This window comes from Pollachius pollachius (genome assembly GCF_949987615.1).
Source record: "Pollachius pollachius genome assembly, chromosome: 5".
Classification (NCBI taxonomy): Eukaryota; Metazoa; Chordata; class Actinopteri; order Gadiformes; family Gadidae; genus Pollachius; species Pollachius pollachius.
Window position 1 is genome coordinate 24656000 of NC_136938.1, and position 24126 is coordinate 24680125.

The following is a 24126-nucleotide window of genomic DNA, read 5'->3' on the forward strand; positions in this document are numbered from 1 at the left end:
CACTCCCATGATTCAAAGGGAGGGAGAGGGCGAGAGAAGCCATGGTAGGCTACGCGCTTTTCGTATTTGACAGTGTCGGGTCAATCTTGTAGACGGGCCACACATTGAGCATTATACTTCTTTCAGTAATGGGCCTCTTCTTCAGTGGCGGTTCTACGTCCAGTTGCGCCCCGGGCAAGACTTCCTCCAAGCGCGGGGGGGGGGAGGGTTTGTAGCATGACCCTACGGACTTCAGTGGGTGTTTCATTCCGTCTGTGCACGGCACCTTCTCGACGAGCAGGTGTGCGCCTGCAGCCAGAGGCGGCGCCAATATACCAATTCCCCAGTGTTATGTACTTCATTGAAAACCACTTCGCGGCGCGTTTTCATTTTTTACTGCTCGTGGCGCCCCCCCCCATGTGATTTTGCGCCCCCCACAAATATGGCACCGTGCCTATAACCACCACTGCTCTTCTTCATTAAGTGTTGGCTGTTTACCAGCGTAGCGTTGGGTGGAGTATTGCACTCGGTTCTGATTGAAAGTCTCTCAGTCAAACACTTGTACTGACCAACACTACTAACCACAAATACGACTTACAACAAACACTCACAACCTGTGAAAGCCCTACGGGGGTTCGCTGAGTGGGCGTGAGCAGGTGATTTTGAACTGTGATGGGAAGGCTGAGAGGTTTCCTGTAACGGCTGTGTGCTCGGTAGAAGGATTTCTGTACTTACAAATGTATTTATTGTAAGTCACTTTGGATAGAAGCCTCTACTGAATGCCCTACATGTTAATGTGGATGATTGCATTACAATTCAGTCGCTTTAATATTCAATGAAAGACAACAGGCAGGAGGATGTTATTCATAATCATACACATGTGACCTGTTGAGCCTGACCTGAAGTGGAACCCAATGTTCTGCAGTTTAAATTGTTATTATTTATAGGGCAATCAGAGTCATACCACAGACACTCACACGCACACACACACACACACACACACACACACACACACACACACACACACACACACACACACACACACACACACACACAAGCGTCTAAGCCTCTCTGAAACCAAACACTTAAATCCTGGACGTTTCCACTTCCAAAAATGTATGGAAAAATATACATGGAAAAACTCTTGAGAGGCTAATTTACTTTTTTTTTTATAGTTGCCCTCTTAAATCTGCTTTGGATATTTTTTTAACTCACCAAGCCATTGTGACTTTAGATAAAAATGTCTAGATGAGGAAATGTAGATGTGGTGCAAATGTATTTCTTCTTCCTCTTCGCCCGTGGTTTCAGTCACAGGCGATGTTGGCAGCTGCCCGAGGCGTCATTATTTCATGACGCATGGGGGGTGGCACGAGCACTCCAAAAAATAGATATATCTGCACCGCAAAGCGCTTTTCTTTGATATATCATATCACTGTGTTGGGAATTGGTAGCCTGGGTAGCCCCGCCCATCCTTCTGGCGAATTGAGTTCGCCCTGCACAAGGGTCTGGAGAAGAGCAATACATTTCTTTCTGCCTCCGATACGTTTTTGCGGGAGCTAATCAACAAGCTGGCTTTTCCCCTTGGCGCGCTATTGGCTGGTTTAACACAATGACGACAGGGAAGCGACGGCAAGCAGCCAATCACGTACAGTCAGTTGAGCTAGGCCCGTTGATCACGCCTCTTGGGCTGAATAAAATGACGGAAGCTTCTCCAGGGGGAAGCCTGGTAATAGCCAGGCCAGAGATATTGGCATATTGGCGCCCTTCTGGACAATATCATCCCACTGCAGACACAAATGGGCGTTCTCGTTTACTTCTTCTTCTTCGTGGCCTTTCTTGCTGAACTGTATTCAAATGTCAAAGTATACTACTCCGACTCCTTAATCCGTAATCCGACTCGGTAACTACGGAGACCCCTCGAGCATTCAAAGTTCTCCGTCGGGATGTCGGATACGCAATGCAATTCGCCGACCAATCGATCTTATATGTTGACCACAAAACATGCAAATAGTGTTGTAATTAAACTTCCAAAGCTCTTCAAATCGTATTTGGGTTTTATTGGTTTTTAATGTGCGAAGTAAACAATGTACAAAGTAAATTAGGTGCAAAGTCAAACCGGAGAAGTGATTTCCGGAAATGATTTTGTTAGAGGACCAATCACAGCGCTTGCAATCTCCGTTGCATCGACGGAAGGTTAAAGAATATTGGACACGCAGGTAAGCTACGGAGAGGGTCTCCAACCATGGACCTATTAGAGCATAGTGTGCCTTGCGACTATGCTTCCCAGTATGCCTTTCGAAACACTTCGTGAATGGTCGATGGAACGCTACCAGGAAGGCCTAGTGGGCGTTCTTGTGTCATGACGGAAACGCCCATGCCTGCAGCTGGACCCTTCTCCCTCCGGCTGCAGGCGCCCCCTGCTTACTGAGAAGGTGCCGTGCACAAAAGCTGTGTGAGAAGGGGAAAGGGGAGGTGGGCGCGGGGGACAGTTCACCTCTGCGTCTTTCCGGGACGTAATTCAATGTAGAACCGCCACTGTTTATATTCATTTGGTGTGTGTGTGTCCGTGTGTATGTGCATTGTGCATGTGTTACTTTTGTGTTTGTGCGTGTCTATGTGTGTGTTTGTGTGTGCATGCATGCCTGCCTGCATGCGTGTGTATGTGTGTGTGTGTGCATGCCTGACTGCCTGCGTGCGTGCGTGTGTGTGTGCATGCCTGACTGCATGCGTGTATGTGTGTGTGTGCGTGCCTGCGTGCATGCATTCCTGTGTGTGTGTGTGTGTATATATGTGTGTGTGTGTGTGTGTGTGTGTGTATTTTGTCTAATAACACTCCTTAGTCCCCTGTGTGAGGCTAACAGTGAGCTGAAGCGATGTAGCACGTAGCAGGCGATGCTAACCATGGCAGGGGGCGTATGGTCAGAGGTTCAGCTTGGTGGGACCAATACAGAGCTATCATCACCGGGGTTAGAAATTAGAAATTAGCCAGATTCACACAGGCCACTTTTCCACTGGTCACCAGAACATTGTGTGTTAAAACGGTAGCTTAAACATACAGGTTATTGTAGTTCAATCTTTGCTAGTGGTTCAGTTCTCTATTTAATGTATTTTTATTCCCCTATTTAATCTGTTTTGTTGAGCACCTCTTTTGCAAGAGAAACCTGATAGCTAACAGACCTACAGACAAGAAATTGCATAAAATGAAACCAGCTGAAAGTGGTAGAAACAGGTGTTATGATAGAGGATGTTATGATAGTGGATAGGAAACACGCGTGCAAACCAGGGACAATACTGATTATACCGGGTGATTCTATCGGGCGATTCTAACATGGGTCATGCATACTGACCGACTGGCACTGACTTCATGCGATAGACAGTATTATGGATCTGGATTATTGATGGCTAGATCCTGAAATGCCACGTCCTTATTGTCTCACCTTATGTTTTTCTGCCTCCTGCCATTTCATTGGTTCTGCCAGAAAACACTTATATCATGGATTAAATCATTCATTGCATGTAACGGTAGAAGGCTACAGTTTGGCAGTATGATTCCAGTCAATTAGTATGTTCCCTGTTGTAGGGTTTAAAGGGGACATATTATACCACCAGGTATGAGTGTGATTAGCCTTACAAGCCATTTCGAAAATCTGCCCCATATGACATAATCACACTTACACCTGGTGGTATAATATGTCCCCTTTAAAGCATGAAATGCAGATGCCAGATGCAGAATACCATCATTTGACAGCAGGGAGCACTATGGGGGGGGGGGGGGAGGGGTTTGGGATACTCAGCCCACTTATCTTCACAGAGTGTGTGTGGGAGATGGACGCGGTCGATGGACGCGTTTGCTGTTAGCGTCAGGGTACTTGAGTATAATCTGGTTTTCACGTCAAATTCAAATACGAATATACACAAGCAAACTGTTAAAACAGGCACCTTTTCATTTCATTCCAATTTCCATGAACATTGAAAATCTAGTGGAACAAAATATAACAATTTCCTCGTTTTGGTTTGGTGCTTTAACCATTTTCCATCTTCCCTTGCAGACCACATGTGACTGAAAACGATGGAGAAGTCATGGTTAAAAATCAACAACATTTGAAGCTACTATTTTCAGGGTCCAGTATGAACCTGTTCAGCCTGTCGCATGTCTGAAAGCTTATGAATCCCCTAATTTTACCAACCCATACCGCTAGCTAGCTGTTAGCATAGGGTGCTGCTCAAGCTACCTACGATGGCGCAGTTGCTCAAAACAAGCGGGGCAACCAATTAATGAGTGGAAAGCATTGTCTCAAATGAGGACGTCAATGAGTGACACAATATGAGACAGCCTGGCAGGTACGAAGGCTTTATGAATTAATGGTTGCATATAGGGGGATTATTTGTTTATCAACACGGCGGATGCGCACGCAGAAAGATGGCAAAAAGAAAATATGTTTGACCGGTTGCCATGGTTATCTCCGTGTGGTTAATTTGCAGTTGCGGTGTTAGGCCGTGTTCACATCAAGCGTTTTTTGTAATGGGGAAAAGTTGAGCCGACCGTTTTTTCAACAAAAAAAAAAGCGGGCAGCGTTTTTTGTCCTAAAAGCGCCAAGAGCGTTTTTTCTATCGCCTAGCAACGAACCCATTCTAGACCCGACGTTACTCGCCTACTACGTATCCAGGCTAGAGCCAAGTAGACATGTGGTAGATCTCGACATGTTCTGTAATTAAAAAGTGTCAATGTTCCGCTTGTGATTGGTCAGTTGCCAAAAAGACGCCTGACGTCGGCCGCTTTCTTCCTGAAAGTTGAAGTTTTTCAACGCTCCGTATGGCAGAAAAAAAACGCTGGGAGAGGCGTTTAAAAAAACGGGCGTGACTTTTGCCAGAAACGCTCTGCTCCATAGGAATATAATGTAAAACAAGCGCTGGCAGATTTAAAAAAACGCTAGATGTGAATACGGCCTTAATTAGCGATTTTGTCAGATTACTGTTAAATTAAACTGCAATGAGAAAATGCAGTTATATGCAACAGACCTTATAGTATCTGTGGTATAAAGGCTGGGACGAATTTCGAATTATAAACATGTGTATAAACTAAATTGGCTCTTACAAATCCATAACGTTATCTTTCTGGCTCGTAGCTCAGCGGACTAGAAAAATGATTTTTTTTGCAACACATTTATGTGGCATGATGAAAACCGTAGCTCCAGTTGGACATTTGAACACATCTCACCTACAACGTTCTACCATGACACCAGTCCCGGCGGTCCTTGAAAAAATTATGTTTTGAGCCTCTGAAACATAAAAATAATTGGTTTATTATGTAAGAGCATATTATTCAAGCTGGCATTACGAAAAGAGTGAAATTTGTCAACAACGCAACATTTTATTTTAAATGATTATTCTTTTTTATTTTAAACCATGTCCACGTGAGAATTTATTGATGGGGACCTCAGCTGGGTCCGGTTGCAGCAACTGGTCTTAAATAAGCCTGGTCATAACTGCTAAGTAGGTATTAAGACCTGGCTTTAGAATGGAACTAACGCCGGTTGCACCAACGGGACTTAAGCCTGGTCTTAAGTTAACTACGCCCGCTTTTAGCCATGCGCGGCCATGTGAATGTTCCATGGAATGCGCATATCACCGCATTGCTAGGATGCCTCGTGCCGACAGCTATTTACTATTTTACTTGACATGCTGTTGGACACTGAAATAAATAATTCATTATTTTATTCATTGTCATTCAACAATGGTGTTAATGCATAACAATAAAACACTGCAAACGAATGTAATTAAAATGTGTATTTGTGTTGTCTGGTTTACAACGAGCAGGCATTTAGATGGGAATGGTTATTTTGACAGAAGCAATGCATTGAACGTCATCAAATGACGGAGCTAATTGAGATGCTTTGAGACTGTAGGAGCGATCTGTTTAATGTGTCGGCCTATATAAAACATGTATACATAATTAAAACAATATTCACAACTGATTAATAAGTTGAGCGCGGACTAATCGGCCAGCGATATCTTCAATTGCTCTGGCTGGAAGGGGACTGCCGGTGTCTGATGGGGTCTGGGGAGAGGGATTCTCTTGGAGATGCAGATGTTGGGCAGAACTGTGCACGCAGCTATTACTGTGCATACCTGTTCTGGGTTCATCTGCATCTCCCCATGAAGGCAGTGAAACCCTCCGGATAACCTGACAGGCGGTCGATCTGTGAACACTGATCATATCGCCGGCTGTGTTTTGAAATGCCCCGTTTGCATAGAAGCGAAGCATAATGGGCAGTTGCAAGGATGGTGGTAGCGCTGCATTGCGGTCCAACACGAACTGTTAATCCGGTGACAGCTCTTCTATTAATTCGAACAGATCTCTCCTACAGAATTGAAACCTCTCAATCAGCTCCTCGTCATCATAAATGTCCAATGGATTGCTTCTGTCCCTAATTACTCTTTCCCGTCTAAATGCCCGCTCGTTGTGTATTATACGTACCATAGTTGCGCTGGATAGATTGGATATAATTGCTATAGAAACAGTCTGGAATTTCGACTCTACGCCTGCCCCTGACCAGGCGTAGGATTTACGCCTGGTTTTAGTGAAAAGAACGCTAAGCCCAGTTGGTGCAACCTGCGTAACGTTAGGTCAGACTTAGAACGCCAAGTTACGTCCAGGCGTAGTTAAGACCAGGTTTACGCCCAGTTGGGGCAATCCAGCCCCGGTGACTTAATATTTAATTTTAATTTGGGGCGGGAATATCGGGGCACAAATCTCCAAAATATCTATTAAAGGAAAACTTTTTGAACCTGAACCCTATTTTCTGATCACCATAAGGGACTGACTAATTTGTTGCCAATATGTTGCCACTGACAGGCTCAGATTATATTATATCATTAAGGAAAGGATCGCTACAGATAAATAAAATTAGTTTCTTTACCTTTTGTGTTGCTCAAGGAAATGTCTTACTTTGAAACCTTGTTGTTGCATTCTTGCAGGATATTTCTCTATCGTCATTAAAATCTCCACTCTCCTTCACCCGAATCTTTAAGATACACCAAACAATATCTTCGGTAGTGAAACACAACAAACTCTCCTCTCTTCAGCGGTACATGGCTCAGGAGTTAGAGCCGATTGGCGGGTAACTGGAAGTTTGCTAGTTCAATCCCCGGCTCCCCCAAGCTGAACGTCGAGTTGTCCTTGAGCAAAACATCTCACCCAGCTGTCTGGCTGTTGTCGTGGACGTGTCCTTCGGTGTGTGAAAGTATGCATGCCATGAAGTGCTTTGAGTGGCCACTGGTTAGAAAAGAGAAAAATAAATGCAGTCTATTTACCATTCAGGGGCTCCTCGCTCAAACAGCTGCAGCATTCTCGCTCAAGGATTGTCAACATTTGTCCCTTTGACCCAAAAAGTTGACGGAAATGGTCATGGTTTTCCTTTATTAGCCTTAAGTTGTTGTTCTTGTTCTTGTTATGAATATCTATCGCACTAAATGGATTACTTTAGCTTAGTGTGAAGCTACAGGCAACCAATAGATTTACAAAATGCATTCTTCTCGTGAGAGTTGAGTTCTCGCACAGTTCTCTTTTACTTTGAAGGTTTAATTCTACTTCAGTTTCATCCTCTTCAGTCGCCGGCCGCCTAAAAATTCCCGGAAAAAAATATGGAGATTACACCGAAACAAATGTACGGTATTCATACATGAGTCATATAAGCATTTATTTTTTAAGTGGATTCTTCGTTGACCTATCAACAACTATCAGCAACTTGTGAAAATGCACCTGAATCTATTTCCCCATCTCCCGGGTGGATCATAAGTGTGTGGAGAGAATGATTGCGTTGATAATAACGTGAAGACAGTTCTGCTCCTCATTTACAGCTCTCTCCTTAGTTCCTGCTTGGTATTTGGATGGCATTTCCTTCTGGGTGACTAACACTCGATCTTGTATGCCATATGTTGCCGTATTGACAAAGCACTTATGGCAACACTACAGATGCCAAACGGGGCTGCTTCGTGCTCGCACAAGTCCAATTGAAATCCTTTTGAGTTAAACCTCATGGTTTGGAACGAGGTTTCATCTTCAATGCGGCCCATTCACAAATTGCGCAATCATAAAATGATTGCTGAAAGACCTGTAAACTCCTTCATTGTATTGTGTCCTCCTCGGTTGATTTGGTGTCTTACAAAGCAGCATCCTTTGGTTATTTGCCCAAAGACCCAGTGGTTTAAACGGTGTCTATGCGAGGGTCCGCCCCGCCCCCCCCCCTCCCGGTGTTATGTCAGAGTGTTTAGACTGAGGAACACTCCACCGTTCTCCTTCAATGCACTGAACATCACGAGCACTTCCACACGCGCTGACACACACACACACACACACACACACACACACACACACACACACACACACACACACACACACACACACACAGACACACACTCACTCACACACACACACACACACGCTCTCACACACACACACACACACACACACACACACACACACACACACACACACACAAAACACACTCATATCTCTTTTCAATGAGGGGAAGAGGTTGGTCCCAGTAGGGGATTATGGCTCAGTGTGTGTGTCTATGTGTGTTCCCTCTCTTCATCCAGATAAACACACTGCAGCGTACTCTGCCCCCCCCCCCCCCCCCCCTGCTGCTCGGCCCCCAGACACACCTTTCAGCAGCCCTTGATGGAGTCCAGGGACCTCTGGTTGTCCACCGTCGCTTTCTGGATAATCAACAGTGTGGAAACATACAGTTTAATGTTGCTTACTCCTCATGACGATTCTGAAAACAAATTGATATTGACAATACCAAAAGGAATGTATTGGCGGGGCTGAAATGGCCACAGCTGCATGATTGCGTCTCTCCTATTCATAGTAATAATGGCCTTCCCGCCCTTTCAATATAGCGGTGAAGACGCGTGGATGGCAGCCACATAAAGCCCCAACAACACTCATAACGAGGTCAGGCAATCGCGGTTACAACTAATAACCCTATATTTCTGAAAAACCAATCATTATTCATAAATCAATAAATGTTTTGCAAAGAATCAGAGCATTCACAACGGGAAGGAGAAATTAAAGCGCTCACCCTCATGGGTGACGTGAAAGGACTGGAGACATCACTTCAAGAGACGTAATTTGCGCGCAAACATCTCCAGCCGCGCGGACAGCGGAGGACGAACGCAGCGCGCCGCAGCCATCTAGACACCATGTGGCACACTGGCGTCGCCCTGGCTGTAATCTACGGCATTTTCATTATTCTGGGACTAATTGGTAACATCACACTCATCAGGACGTTTTGCTCCACCAAATCCATCCGGAACGTCCCGAACCTCTTCATGTCCAGCCTCGCGCTCGGGGATGTTTTGCTGCTCGTGACGTGCGCGCCGGTGGACGCGAGCCGTTATATATCAGAGGAATGGCTGTTCGGGAGAACCGGCTGTAAAGTCATCCCGTTTATCCAACTCACTTCGGTCGGGGTATCCGTGTTCACGCTCACGGCTCTGTCTGCTGATAGGTAGGTGTCTGGTCACCCTTGGAAATTAGAAGAAAGAAGAAGTTAAGAAATCACTATGCAATTTTATGACAATAGATTGTAATAACTATGTGATATAAATAGGTCGCAAGTTAAAAGTCACCTAATTTGCATACCTGCATTTGTAAGTATTTTGTTCTATTATTTCATTCTTCTAAAAGTGCTAGTTGGACCTTTCCACCTGTTTCCTACAAAATGTGTTTATCCCATCCCAGAATTCAAATTTAACTGTTTAAAGTATGTAATACCAAAATGTAATCATATAGTAGGATAATGTTATTATTGAAGATTTCTGGGAAGACTCACAACACCAGCACATCAACATAATCATCATCATCATCATCATCATCATCATCATCATCATCATCATCATCATCATCATCATCATCAACATCATCAACATCATTGTAACACTAAGAACTATAATATTAATGAACCCATACTGGCTTACCCATTATCACAGAACTATTTAATATTTATGTATACATATATATATAAATATATATATATTATACCTATATTTACATTTGCCTTTCCCTTTTCATGTATTATCATCACTTCCATCTTGACAGGTGTGTCACTATAGATGTCAAATTTCACCTCTGATCGAACATTTTGACTCTCACTACAAGCTAATGCATTAACACCATAGTTTCATATGAACACAGTATGCCTTATGTTCTGCTAGCAGTGGCCGGTTGATCTTTACCAAGCTGTCTTCAGTGCTACCTCTGGTTCGCCACGGACAGTTGTTTGTGTGGCCAGGACGCTACACATGCGCTTCACTGTTTACGCCACCATGACGGGTATAACGAACACTTAGTACTTAGCGAGCTAAGTGCATACCACTAACCATCACATATTCTGACGTAACTTATCAGTGGTCTGACAGAGTGACCTCCGATTCCTAACTATTTTTCAGTTGAATTGATGTTAGATTGATGACAGATTGATGTTACTAAATACATACTGTTGTACACTGAAGCCATGCTAGGTTAAATGGTTCTTTTCCCTCTTGTTCATCTGTGAAATCTATTCAAAGATGGCTCCCTCTGTTTAGTTGTTGGCATCACCAGTCCTATCTGTGGCCCCAAGGAGGTAAGTGGTTTAGGGCATCTTGTAACAGCCCTGATGTTGAGTGGAACCTGGAAGCCGAGTGGAACTTCCTCTAAAATGGCTACAGGGATCCCCAGGATAAGGTGCGAATGTGTTTGGTAAAACCTTCACACTGAACTACTATTGTTAATCAGTCAGTTAGCAAACATTTGTATCCAAAGTGACATACGGCAAATGTTATTTTAGATAAATGTCATTATGGAGAAGGTAGGCGGTGTTGTTAAAGGATGCTTACAAGGAGAATGCAGAAACTGAGGTTCGGAGTCAGACCCTCAAACACAGTAACCACTTAAACTATTCCACTTTCTTCCTAATAGATGTCTACCTTTTCAATAAAACAGATGGCTACTCTGGGTTAATATCAGTAATCCGGTACTGAATTTGTGGTTCAATGCAATGAGAGAGAGCTAGTGTAAAAATTAAGCAAAAAATAAGATATGGGATGTGACTGAACGTCAAGATAGGACACTATTTGCGGAGGAAACAGGAAAATATGGGCTGTTGCAAGTATTGAAAATGAGAGGTTGGCTGCTTTTTGCTTGTGTCCATGATTGTAGATGAGCCATTCACTGACTTCCAGATTAAACGTAATTTGGTCGCTGCATGTAATCATAGCAACTCGGTTTTTAGGCCTTAATCATCTCTTTGTGAGTTCACTCTGGCATTTGCTGAATGGGTAGCTTATTATTACTTTCCTTTCCGTTTACTTTAATGGTTTCCTTTCTTCAAACATAGCAGCACTATGTTAAACTGTGATTTTAGTTCCATTTCATTTGCATTTATGTAGCACTATGCTCTACTGAGAGAGATAGAGTTTTTTTATTCTTTACAGATTTCCTTATCTCAAATATCATACAGCATATTTAAACGTTCCTTTACATACTCAAATCAAAACATATGTACAAAAATATATAAAATATTTAAACATACACATATTCACATGCATACTTATATAAAGATACATAAACACATTAAAATACCAGATAAACATACAGAACAACAACAACAATTAATAACAAATATACATTTTTTTCAGCCAAGTGATCACTCAAATCAGATCTCCTTCCACAACAGAGCATAGTTTAACAACAGATGTGTAAGAATCCATTTAAGTCCTGCATATCTATATAATACCTGATATCTACCTTCATCCTGGACTGCAACAGTCGGATAAACGGATAAACCCCAACTGTTTGTCAATACTCAGGGTATTCTCTACTTTCCTTTTTACGCTTAGATAGATTGCCATCTTTGCCCGTCCAATCATACATTTTAAAAGAGCACTTTTGTTTTTAAACATTTTAGTCTATTTAAAATCAAAAATGAAGTTGCCCTTTGGAAAAACGTCTCCAAACAAATAAAAATCCTAGTTAACGGCAGGAAAAGAGTAGTTAGTCTGTCATACTCATAAGCGGATACCGGTTCTCTCTGTGAACAGAAAGGACATATTTATGACACATTGGAGTCTAACAAAGAAATGAAAGAGTAAACGACAACCTTCACATGGAGAACTCTCCACTGCAGATCACCAATCCTCTTTGTTAACGGCGGTTTGTAGAGCATCCTCCACTCAGGTGCGATGTCCTCCTTTGTGTGAGCCCTCCTGGGATAGTCACAACAACCATTCAGCCTGCCTTTGTTAAAAATCTTTGCACACAGTTTGTAGGACAGTTTACCGGTGAAGTTGTTCAAATGCAAAACTTAACCAGTTTTCAGCCATGGGCAATCTTTAAAATCAGGAAGTAGCTTCACAGAAGGGAAACTGTCATTAAAATCAGGAAAACTGGAGCCCTTACAGTAGTACCTACAAAGGATATTTTGGATGTTACCTACTTGCAGAGTAGCGAGACAGGCTCTAGTTTTAGATGTGTGGCAAACCTCCCTTTTTAAGAATCAGCGTTATCACTGCCCTCCTGTAACTCTTAACTAGCCGCCCTCCAGCTAGGCTGTCCGTTAACACAGAAAGAACATCTGCACCTACTGACCAGAATATCTTATAAAAATTGGCAGGCAGACCATCTATGCCTGGAGCTTTACCACTCTGCATTCCCTGTACTGCATCAAGCTTGGCTTTTGGGAAACAACTATAAAATGACCAATGGCCAGTAAAGGTTTATGTAGGTGTTCACTTTTGTACAAATGCCCATAAAAGTGAGCTGCAAGGGTATGGATCTGCTTTCTTTTGCCATTCCTTTTCTTTTCTTTCTCCTTTTCTGCATCCATTTGTGACACTTTCCATAAAGGTGACTCCACTAGCGCACCCTGTGCTGCAGTGCCTAGCAGGTTGCCCAAAGCTGATTTTACTGCAGAGAGCCTTAATATGGCCTCAATCTCCTGGGGAATCTCTTTAACATTGTAGATCCACCATCCGCCATGCTTTTGGATTTTCCTATTTTGTATTTAAGAATAACACTTCACTAAACAATGCTCAGTTGAACCAACAGGCACTATACAAAAACTTTTAAAAGTAGTACAATTATGCGTAAACAATAAAACTGGTCTATACTAGCCATGGATAATCCATTTTATCGATTGTGTACCCAAGTTCTTTGATTACACTGAAAACAAAACCCACCCCACCACTTCTTTAGATGAATGGGACAACTCCACTTCCAGTCAATCTCGTTGTTTGTTGTGCTGTGCGTTTCCTGCAGAGAGAGTACATCCAACCTCTTGATGCACATCACTTGATGGACATCATACAGGGTGGCCCTTTTAAGGTTGTTATTATGTTTACGTGCCATATAAATGACAGATAAGATGGAGGGGGGCAAACCTGACAGAAACAAGGAAAACAATAGTATGCCTTCAAAATCATCATCTAGCTGAGCTTTGACCAACTTTGCTCAACTGTGTTCTTCATTTTAAGTTGTGTGGACTCTGACACTAAACTCTCAGGGCTTTTGCCTATTGTCCTCTCTTAATTTTGGTCAGGGAGCATCCAATGTCTTTGTTCCCTTGAGCCAGCGCCACATTGATGGATTCACTGTCAGACTCATCAGAGTTCTCCTCTACAGTGGGAGGGGTTATTCTAGCGGTCATTTTAGAGTAAGATCTTACCCCAAAGAATACTTAGCCACTTGAGCGTCAGTCTGTTCAGATTGGTTCCTCTTCTGTCCAGCCTGCCTGCTCTGTTCCTGTTTTTTTCTTACCATTCCCTCTTCTAACTGTATCTCCACCTATTTTCTCCGTTCTCAAAATCGTCTTCATCAATGTATACCTCTCCCGGTTGCTGGGGCTGGCTAATGTATTTACCTTGCCTTCCACCTGCCTACTCTCCTTTGTTGTCAGGATAATACCATCAACAACAACAGAAGAGCCGCTTGTGGGGGGGGGGGGGGGGGGGGGGGGCACAGTGCCGTCTGAAACAGCACTGTTGTTTTTCAAGACCTGATCACCTGTCCCTCGTTCCAGCACTTAAAACACCATGTCTGAGGTCGCAAACACTGTGATCGAACCCATTAGCTTTAAACGAAGGCGTTGGATTGATATGCTCCATGCTGTTCAACAGCAGAGAGAGAGCGAGAGAGCTAGAGAGAGAGAGAGAGAGAGAGAGAGAGAGAGAGAGAGAGGGAGAGAGAGAGAGAGAGAGAGGTGGAGAGAGGGAGAGAGAGAGAGAGAGAGAGAGAGAGAGAGAGAGAAGATAAGTGGTCTATACTAAGAATGGAACCAGGCTACGACTGTGTGGTACAATTTACTGTCGATTCCTGCTGGGGTAATGCTTACCCCAGTAACATTGTGAGTGCAATGCTAACAGGGCTTGCACTCACGGCGGCATTGTGTGAAATAACTTCACTGTCTACACCAAATGGCTGGTTTGTATATCAATGGTTATGTCAGGTAATATGCGTTTTACTGCCTCTTATGTTAAAGAGAATGTTTCATCTCTTTGTGAAATCCCCTGAAACGTGTCAGATACCAAGCCATCGTGAAGCCCCTGGACATCCAGACTTCCAGGACCACCGGCAGCATCGTCCTGCAGGCGGCTCTCATCTGGCTCCTGGCTCTGGTCCTGGCTGTGCCGGAGGCCGTCTTTTCAGACCTGCAGACCTTCGACATCACCAGCACCAACGAGACCTTTGTCACATGCGCCCCCTATCCGCACACCGGGGAACTACATCCAAGGATCCACTCCACGATGTCCTTCCTCATATTCTACCTGATCCCCCTGCTGGTCATATCGGTGTTCTACACATTCATCGCTCAAAGCCTCATCCGCAGTGCCTCCAATTTACCGGTGGAAGGAAACGTCAACAGACGACAAGTCAGTGGATAAAACATTTGTTTCGATTGGATTTGATATCAAATCAATCAAAAACCTAGCATTTGTGTTGTGTATTGCTTTAATTCCCAACAGGTTGAGTCGAGGAAGCGCCTGGCCAGAACCGTGCTGGTGTTTGTGGGCCTGTTTGCGGTGTGTTGGCTACCGAGCCATGTGGTCTACCTGTACCGCTCCTACCACTACTCACAGGTACATGTACACATATCTATAAATGATTCATAATCTATATACAGTATATTATATTAAATACATATGTTTACTCACTCTCTTCTTTCTCCTGCACACATAATCTCTTTATATCTCTGACGCACACACCTTCACGCACCCTCCTCCATCTCTCTCTCTATCTCCCTCCTCTCTTCCCTCTATCTATCCCCCCCCCACACACACACACACACATACATTCATACTCTCCATCTCTCTCTATCTCCCTCCTCTCTCCCACTCAATCCCCCCCCCCCACCAAGCCGGACACCTCGATGTTCCACTTCCTGTTCAGCGTGGCGGCCCGTCTGTTGGCCTTCACCAACTCCTGCCTGAACCCCTTGGCCCTCTACCTGCTGAGCAAGGGCTTCCAGCAGGACTTCAACCAGCAGCTCCGGGGCCTCTGCTGTCCCCTGGTGGCCCGAAGGGCCACCTCACTCTCTCTGCAGAAGTCTGTTCACGTGACCTCGGTTCGCAGCACGCGACAGCAGTCCCTGGCCAGCCACCACGGGCCCCCCGTTTACCAGGAAGAACACTTCTGAGGACCGTGGGGGGTTATTATAATAATAATAACTTGAATTGATGTTGCGCCTTCGCAAGGTTGCTTATGTTGATGTGTGTGTGTGTTTGTTTTCATGAAAAGTGTGTATAGTGTAATAGTTTGTGCCACCCACCTGTGTGTGATACATTCGTATATATGTGCTTGATATCAGTAAATATGAAACATTAACTACAGAATAGGTCATTGTTATAATGACCCACAACGTCACCTTTAAACCCAGTATCAACTGGTCGAAGAAACCTCCATACCTCACGTCTAGCTTATGTCTGCCAAAACAAAATTATTTTCAATGCAATTGAAATGTGTTAAATGAAGCAATGGTCATCATATTCATTCATTGAATGTATACGAAGCTTAGTTTGTTAAATTGTAGGTTAACCCCCTGTTTCATTTGATACTCGAACACTCATCATTCAAGGATCATATAAGACATGTTACCGTGTTTAGAACAAAAAATCCCCTTCCAGGTCCCTCGTTGGCCACAACCAGAAAATGCCTGTCAACGTGTCAACTCTTGCTGTGTTAACCTGTGACACGTGAACAATTTATTTTTCACATTCCCCAACGGCCTTCCATAGCGTTGTACCAGCGAACAATCACTGTCAGTTATATTATGTAGATGTAGAACATGTGTGTGCAATGGTGTTCTTGGTTTGTAATTGTTGAGATAAATGTCTGTCCGTACATAGAACAAATGAACACTGTTCTAATATATGATGCTAACAATTTGATGTAATTTATAATCTGTTTTTTAATAGTAACTGCTAAACTGAACCAAAACTGTATGCATATTGTGCGTCTCTTCGTTGCCTTACGTGTTGTGGACTTGAGAAGAGAAGTTTCAGGAATGTGTTCATAGAACATCCTACAGGCCTTATATCATAACTTTGCTGCCATTGTTGTCAACGGCTGTATGCCAATCGCTAAATGCTAACCTAGTTCACCAGTGATTATGGTGTTGAATATACTTCAAGTGAAAAAATAAAGTGGGACTCCAAAAGAGTGGTGTGGAATGATTGTTATTATGTTCCGATCAAATGCTTTTCCTCCATCCATATAGAGCTGCATTTAAAAAGGAACAGGCCTAATTTGATGAGAGTGACATCCATCACCCATTATAAATAATCATTCCTTTATTTGTGTTTTCTGGAAGATGAATGCAGAACAGTATTAGGTTAGGTTTCAACCATATACTGCTCACAACAAGTCAACGTCACCTGTTGTTCTGCTCCTCAAGTTTCAGTTGTACGTCACAGTTTACATGCAGCAGGTCCTTCTCATTACATCGGTGTTTCGTTCTAAGCCCTAAATCCGCGATGTGACGGAGCCGTCTCCTTATTTGGTGCTGGGAGAGAAGTCACACTCACAGCCAGGGCGGCTGATGATGAGCGGGCTTTTAATCAGGGCGAACACTGTTTGTTTAATTATCATCAGAGATGGCTCGCCAGCAGGCTGTCCTGTGAGATGTCAAGCGTCTACTTAACACGTCGCTCTGAGAGCCCTGCGAGACACTGGAATTCTTTAGAGCAGTGGTTCTCAAATGGGAGTACGCATGCCCCTAGGGGTACTTTGGGAAAAAAATAGACAAGCTATTTTTATTTTTTTAAATTTGTATGAAATAAATATTCGGAAAACCAAATTATTTCCTCAGTTTGGTTTGGAAGGAGAGGATTCTGCCTGTTCTCTACACTAGAAGATATTGTCAACAGTTTAATAAGGAGAGCCGGTTGCCATGCCAATAAGGGCCCATGTTTGGCAGCGGTAAAAGCCTCTGAGTGTAGGCTAATACGGCCGAATGGCGTTTCTCTGTATTTCCCCTGCTGTTATTTCAGTCATGTTTTCTGATTGGTAATTCATTTCATGGATTTCAACGTTTTTTAAAGGCAAGGTACAATCCCAGTCATAATCTATTTTTGATTCATGTTTTTTTTGCTATTGGCTGCAGAGGCATATCGCCACAATAATAGGATACTGGGAACTACACATCTGAACACTTTGTGATGATATTATAAATGTGTTCAAAGTTAATTATACTGAAACAGTATGAATCACAAATTTTGATGACTCAAAACATATATGTCGAAGCCTTTCTCAGTGAAAATATTGACTATCTTGAGGTCAAAATAGGGATTGCTGACAATACAACAATTATACAGTTTGTTAAAAGTATTCTCCTTTTTATATCATCTTATATCAGGTATGATATGTCATTATAGATTATAGAGATGCATCAGGAAGAAAGTTTAAGGACTTCATCCCAATTATTTGTCATATGCCTGATGACCCCAAGACGTGTTGTATATTAATCTACTTCATGTAATATATTAGATGAGATAAGAGATTTGCTGAGATGTAGCCTACTACCTCTGAATTAACCATGCACTACCACTAATAAAAAAAGTACTCTCCTAACCTCGTCTTTTTCATTTCAAAGCTACTCTGCACTCTGTCCTATTTACAAACTAATGGCTTTTTAACAAACTGCCCCTGGATTTCCAGCACCTCACATTTTACTTTTTGGTTATTATTGGGGTTTCACAGTGTAACTGATGATGCCTATTGTTATTCTGGGGGTTGAGTGTTATTATTCCGGGTTTGTACCGCTTTTAGCTCAGCCTCTGATTGCACAAAAATGGAATGTAAACTTGTACAACAGATGGGCCTAATCTTCCATCAACTACTGCAAGAAACACTTAAACAAAATCGTTTTTTATCTTTTAGAAGCGGTCTTTTTGAATCCATACATTTTATTATTGGTGTGAGAATATTAGGACATCGATAACAAGATGATTGTGCCTCTAACTGTCATTTAGTCCAGCTTTCCTCTGAGATGATTTTAAAGTGACAATACTTGATGATATTCCAGGCTATTTCTGCACCTCTAATATCAAGGAACTCAGTGAGGCATCCATTGTGATGTTCAGCCTCAGAGAGATGACTTGCCCTCCCTGCTCGTTAGAGATCTGAATCATATCAGACCCAAGGCCAGAGGATGACGGATGTCAGATGAAGTGAGATAAAGATGGTGATTTCATGCTTCACGTTTGCATTTTACAACAATAAATAAATCATTGTTGTGGAATGAAAATGCCCAGCTATACAATATAAATCCACACATACAGCACACATTAACCACCAAAGTGCACATTAATTAATTTTAATTCATCATAATATGGCAATGATGTTTTCTATCAAGGGGAGATTTACTATCCCACCAGTAGTAAAGAAATAGCAACTATTCCTAAACTGTTTTTAATTGCATTCAGAACCCCCACACACTACCACACACCCCACACCCACAAACACACACACACACACACACACACACACACACACACACACACACACACACACACTTAACATTTTTAAAACACTTTGAATTTGAGGAAATGAATCGTAATTTACGGTAATGTGTCGTTTTGTTTGAAACATTCTGAAGTTCCCCATTCATGTTACTGATTTGGTATTTAAATAAGTATTACTAGTGTCCTCTAGAGGGAGATCAATTGAACAAGGGCCGTTGTAGTTTAACAATAGCCCATGTTATACAGTTTATGGTTTAAACACCAAAAATAAGGGTTGTGAATGTTATGAATGGTACCCAGATACAGCAGTGCATGGTCAAATTATAAAAAATATCAACATTTTTATGGAAACATTTCTTTGGTTCAGTGCAAAAAAAAGACGTGTAAAAAATCCTAAACTTTATACAATGATTGGAACACAATGTATACACGATGCAATCCATCCACAGGAGTTAATATAAACTATGTCTTCGACTTTGTTAATGTGTTTACATAAATAGAGTTGTAAATAAATTATTCTTCTTTTCTCTCTGCCTCTGGTTTCCAGAGAGCAGATTGTCTCTCCGCTGGATGTGGACTTGTGTCACTTGCATCTGTGAATGCAGTGAATAGAGTTACAGTAGTAATGAAAGTTATGTCACGTTAAAAGTCTCCTGTTGACCCACTTTATACACCGCTGCGTTCACATCACATCACCAACTGAGCTCTTCTTACATTTCTTTGGCTGCGCAAACATTCTCTTTCATCTGCTAATAAACTGTTTTTATGCTGGAAAATGTAACAAGCAACAAAACCTAAATAATTACTGTATAATTAATGGATAATAATAATTACACTTTAAATATGACAAGCTAATAATGTTTGGTATTTTCTAAAAAGCTGCCTTGTCTTTTCCTGCTTTCTTACACTGCACAACTTCAAACTCCCAACTGCATCTTAGCTTTAGCTGAGGCGGCCATTAATAGCTGTGTAGCTATTAGTCACTTCACCTTTTCCCTCATCAGCTACACTGATGGAATGGCACTCCTCAGCAGCAGTATTTTCATTGCAGCTATTTTAAACAAGAGGGTGTGCTTTAAAGGTACCAACAAAACAAAATATCTCATCCAAATGTAGTCATATTGTGGAGCAAATTCACTCAAAAATTAAAACTTTTTTTTTTTGTGCTGGGATACAACTCACTCAGGGTAAGATGGGACTAATACCCAGGCAACCATCAGACGCGTCTGGAGACTACACAACTTAACATAAGCGGTAGTTCCCTACTCCAGTCAGTAGGGGGAACCACAGTAACATCCCTAACAACGGAGACACTCTCACGCCCCAATGGTTGTTCTGTGCGACCAATCAGGTCGCTCGTGGGAGCTCTCTGTTGTATGAGCTGTGTTTGTCTATCTGTTGTGTCCGTCCGTCCACTGACCTGCAGGCGCGGCGGTCGTTGGTTTTCCGGCGCCCGGAGCAGACCGTGGTGTTGATGTGGCAGCGGTACAGCGGCGGGCGGGACGTAGGCGCCCGGGGCAAACAGGCACATCGCTCCGGGTCTAGCTCACAGTCCGGCAGCCAGGCGTTCAGAGAGAACTCTGCACCGCATCCCATAATACACACGCACGCTTGTTACAAACAGGGAGTCTGAGGGTCTGCCAAACATGCAAGTGTTCACACACGATATACACAGGGGTGCACCCTGCACACGCACACACACACACACGCACACACACACACACACACACACACACACACACATTTATAATTACAATCAAAAAACACACACACACACAGACATACACCAAGGCCTAAAGGATAGGTAAGGTATACACACACATACCTGGTGTGTGTGTGTGTGTGCGTGTGCACCAGGTATGGAGGCTGGGTAAGTTACACACAAACGCACACACACACACACACACACCAGGTCTAGAGGCAGGGTAAGGTACACACACACACACACTTGTGTGTAGAGGCAGGGTAAGGAATACACAACCACACACAGACCCACCAGGTATGGAGGCGGGGTCAGGAATACACAACCACACACAGACCCACCAGGTATGGAGGCGGGGTCAGGAATACACAACCACACACAGACCCACCAGGTATGGAGGCGGGGTAGGGAATACATCGGTTCTCCATGCAGTCCCAGAGCATGCCGGTGGCACACACTCTCCTGGTGTCCTCGCTGTCGGCCAAATGGTGCATGGGGGAGCACCTGGCACACAAAACAAACGCACCCTGAACCACAGAGACACGCTGTTCCTAACGCAGGTCGTTTCATCGGGCAGGTTTGTGTGAGAGGCTTTGCAGGTCTACTCACCCTCCCTTCTTTGGGGGGCGGGCGTTGCGGCGGATGATGGGTGGTTCCATGCACTTACACTCCGTGTGATTGGCCACTTTGATCAAGACGGGCTCAGGGCCGAATTTGAATGGGATGACGCTCAGAAGCTAGAAAACAGGAATACACATAAACTATTAAGATATTTAGCAGATGCTGTCTTGAAAGAGACTTGCGATAAATTCAGAGAGAGGTCATTAAGTAGGAGGTAGGGGCTAGACATAACCGAGACATTTATTTAAGGAGCAGGTATGGGTTAGACAGTACATATCCATGTCATTAAGCAGGTAGGGGTTAGAGCATCTTGCTTAAGAATACCTACTTGGTAATAATCTAAAATTGAATGAGAGAAGAGCTTCGATCTGTCTGAATGGGACACTTCAGTGAATTTAGCTTTATATTTGTCTTGAGCAACCACGTTGCTTGAAAGGGGATCTGTAAATGCTTCGTTGTGCTATTAACAGATAAAATAAACTCTGCCAGCAGTAATAGGCAGTTAAAAGGTTGTGTCTTTAAAGGTTTCAAGTCAACACTGTGCAGCCTGGCCAGTAGAAATACACTTCCTAAAATCCCCTGGTGAAAGCCTCATCAACTCCTTCCTCGTTTATGGCCCAGGTTCTGTGCCGTCTCCCCCGGCAGCAGTTCTGCTATTACACAGTGTGACTGCTGCATCCCACGCAATGAGTCATCTCTCCTCAGAAGCACTGCCTTCAACACAGTAGGACTGCCAGAGCTAGGATTACCTACGAGTAAACTGCGGACAATGGAGTTCCAACCCAGAACGAGACACCCTAGCCACTATACTATCTCGACTCCCTCAATGTTATTTAATATCAAAGTGTAAATATAACTAAGGATCTGTTTAGCACACTGCTGGAGTCATTTGTTACTCACAGTTTTGTTGACGTATGTGGCCGTTGTGTTTCTGCAGGTGGCACCCTCAGTGTTACAGCAACCGTTACACCTGGAAGGAGCAGCATACAGTACAGAGACAGGTCATTAAGGAGCAGGTAGGGGTTAGACAGTACAGAGACAGGTCATTAAGGAGCAGGTAGGGGTTAGACAGTACAGAGACAGGTCATTAAGGAGAAGGTAGGGGTTAGACAGTACAGAGAAAGGTCATTAAGGAGCAGGTAGGGGTTAGACAGTACAGAGACAGGTCATTGAGGAGCAGGTAGGGGTTAGACAGTACAGAGACAGGTCATTAAGGAGCAGGTAGGGGCTAGACAGTACAGAGACAGGTCATTAAGGTAGGGGTTAGACAGTACAGAGACAGGTCATTAAGGAGCAGGTAGGGGTTAGACAGTACAGAGACAGGTCATTAAGGTAGGGGTTAGACAGTACAGAGACAGGTCATGAAGGAGCAGGTTGGGGTTAGACAGTACAGAGACAGGTCATTAAGGTAGGGGTTAGACAGTACAGAGACAGGTCATTAAGGAGCAGGTAGGGGTTAGACAGTACAGAGACAGGTCATTAAGGAGCAGGTAGGGGTTAGACAGTACAGAGACAGGTCATTAAGGAGCAGGTAGGGGTTAGACAGTACAGAGACAGGTCATTGAGGAGCAGGTAGGGGTTAGACAGTACAGAGACAGGTCATTAAGGAGCAGGTAAGGATTAGACAGTACAGAGACAGATCATTAAAGGGCAGGTAGGGGTTAGACAGTACAGAGACAGGTCATTAAGGAGCAGGTAAGGGTTAGACAGTACAGAGACAGGTCATTAAGGTAGGGGTTAGACAGTACAGAGACAGGTCATTAAGGAGCAGGTAAGGGTTAGACAGTACAGAGACAGGTCATTAAGGAGCAGGTAGGGGTTAGACAGTACAGAGACAGGTCATTAAGGAGCAGGTAGGGGTTAGACAGTACAGAGACAGGTCATTAAGGAGCAGGTAGGGGTTAGACAGTACAGAGACAGGTCATTAAGGAGCAGGTAGGGGTTAGACAGTACAGAGACAGGTCATTAAGGAGCAGGTAAGGGTTAGACAGTACAGAGACAGGTCATTAAGGAGCAGGTAAGGGTTAGACAGTACAGATACAGGTCATTAAGGAGAAGGTAAGGGTTAGACAGTACAGAGACAGATCATTAAAGGGCAGGTAGGGGTTAGACAGTACAGAGACAGATCATTAAAGGGCAGGTAGGGGTTTGAAAGTAAATAGACCTGGCGATCGCAGGTGCGTGAATGAATGCACGTCAACCCTTCTTAATGGCAGAGAAATGGAGGGAGGGAGAGAGGGGATGTCTTTATCTCTCATGCTCTTCTCTGCTCACTTTTTCCAAACTCTCAAATATTACATCCACCACGTTTAAGGGGCAGGTAGGGGTGAACAGTCAGACCACCTACCTGTAGACGGAGACACAGGGGGGCTTGAAGAACATAGACGGGTCAGTCCCGAGCTCCTTGGCCACGTCCACACATGTCTCCCTGGGCATACACTGGGTTCGCTGCCACTCCTCGTCGATGGCTGGACCACAAGAGGGACGTGTTGATACACAAACGCACGCGCACACACTCAAACAGGCAGTGTATGTATGTGTGTATATACACACACATACATGCACTCTCTCACGCACACCCACCCACCCACACACACACACACAGACAAACACACACTAACAAACACGTGCACTCTCACGTCACACACACACACGCACACGCACGTGCACGCACGCACGCATACAATCATTTACTCACACACACACAAACGCAAACACAGATTACAAACACATACCCACATTCACTCTCTCACACACACACACACACACACACACACACACACACACACACCTTTGAGTATCTCCAGGCTGTAGGACACGGC

The 24126-nt window shown here is 43.7% G+C and overlaps 2 protein-coding genes across 2 annotated transcripts in view; one reads left to right on the forward strand and one right to left on the reverse strand.

Annotated features, from left to right (window-relative positions):
- Window positions 1–9186: 9186 nt before the first annotated feature.
- On the forward strand, window positions 9187–15656 carry grpr (gastrin-releasing peptide receptor; the record flags this gene model as incomplete). Its single annotated transcript, XM_079737015.1, has 4 exons — window positions 9187–9494; window positions 14544–14892; window positions 14986–15099; window positions 15378–15656. The coding sequence occupies 4 exons, from the start codon at window positions 9187–9189 to the stop codon at window positions 15654–15656; spliced, it is 1050 nt and encodes a 349-aa protein (XP_079593141.1).
- A 3692-nt stretch (window positions 15657–19348) lies between these two features.
- Window positions 19349–24126, reverse strand: part of vegfd (vascular endothelial growth factor D) — a 9594-nt gene continuing 4816 nt past the window's right edge. The window contains exons 2-8 of the mRNA XM_079736899.1: window positions 24096–24126; window positions 23652–23772; window positions 22205–22274; window positions 21293–21420; window positions 21072–21187; window positions 20402–20561; window positions 19349–19574 (exon numbers count right to left, since the gene is read on the reverse strand). The exon at window positions 24096–24126 is cut by the window's right edge and continues 270 nt beyond it. Coding sequence (XP_079593025.1) covers window positions 19565–19574; window positions 20402–20561; window positions 21072–21187; window positions 21293–21420; window positions 22205–22274; window positions 23652–23772; window positions 24096–24126 — 636 coding nt within the window. The 3' untranslated portion in view covers window positions 19349–19564. The remainder of the gene's footprint in view (window positions 19575–20401; window positions 20562–21071; window positions 21188–21292; window positions 21421–22204; window positions 22275–23651; window positions 23773–24095) is intronic.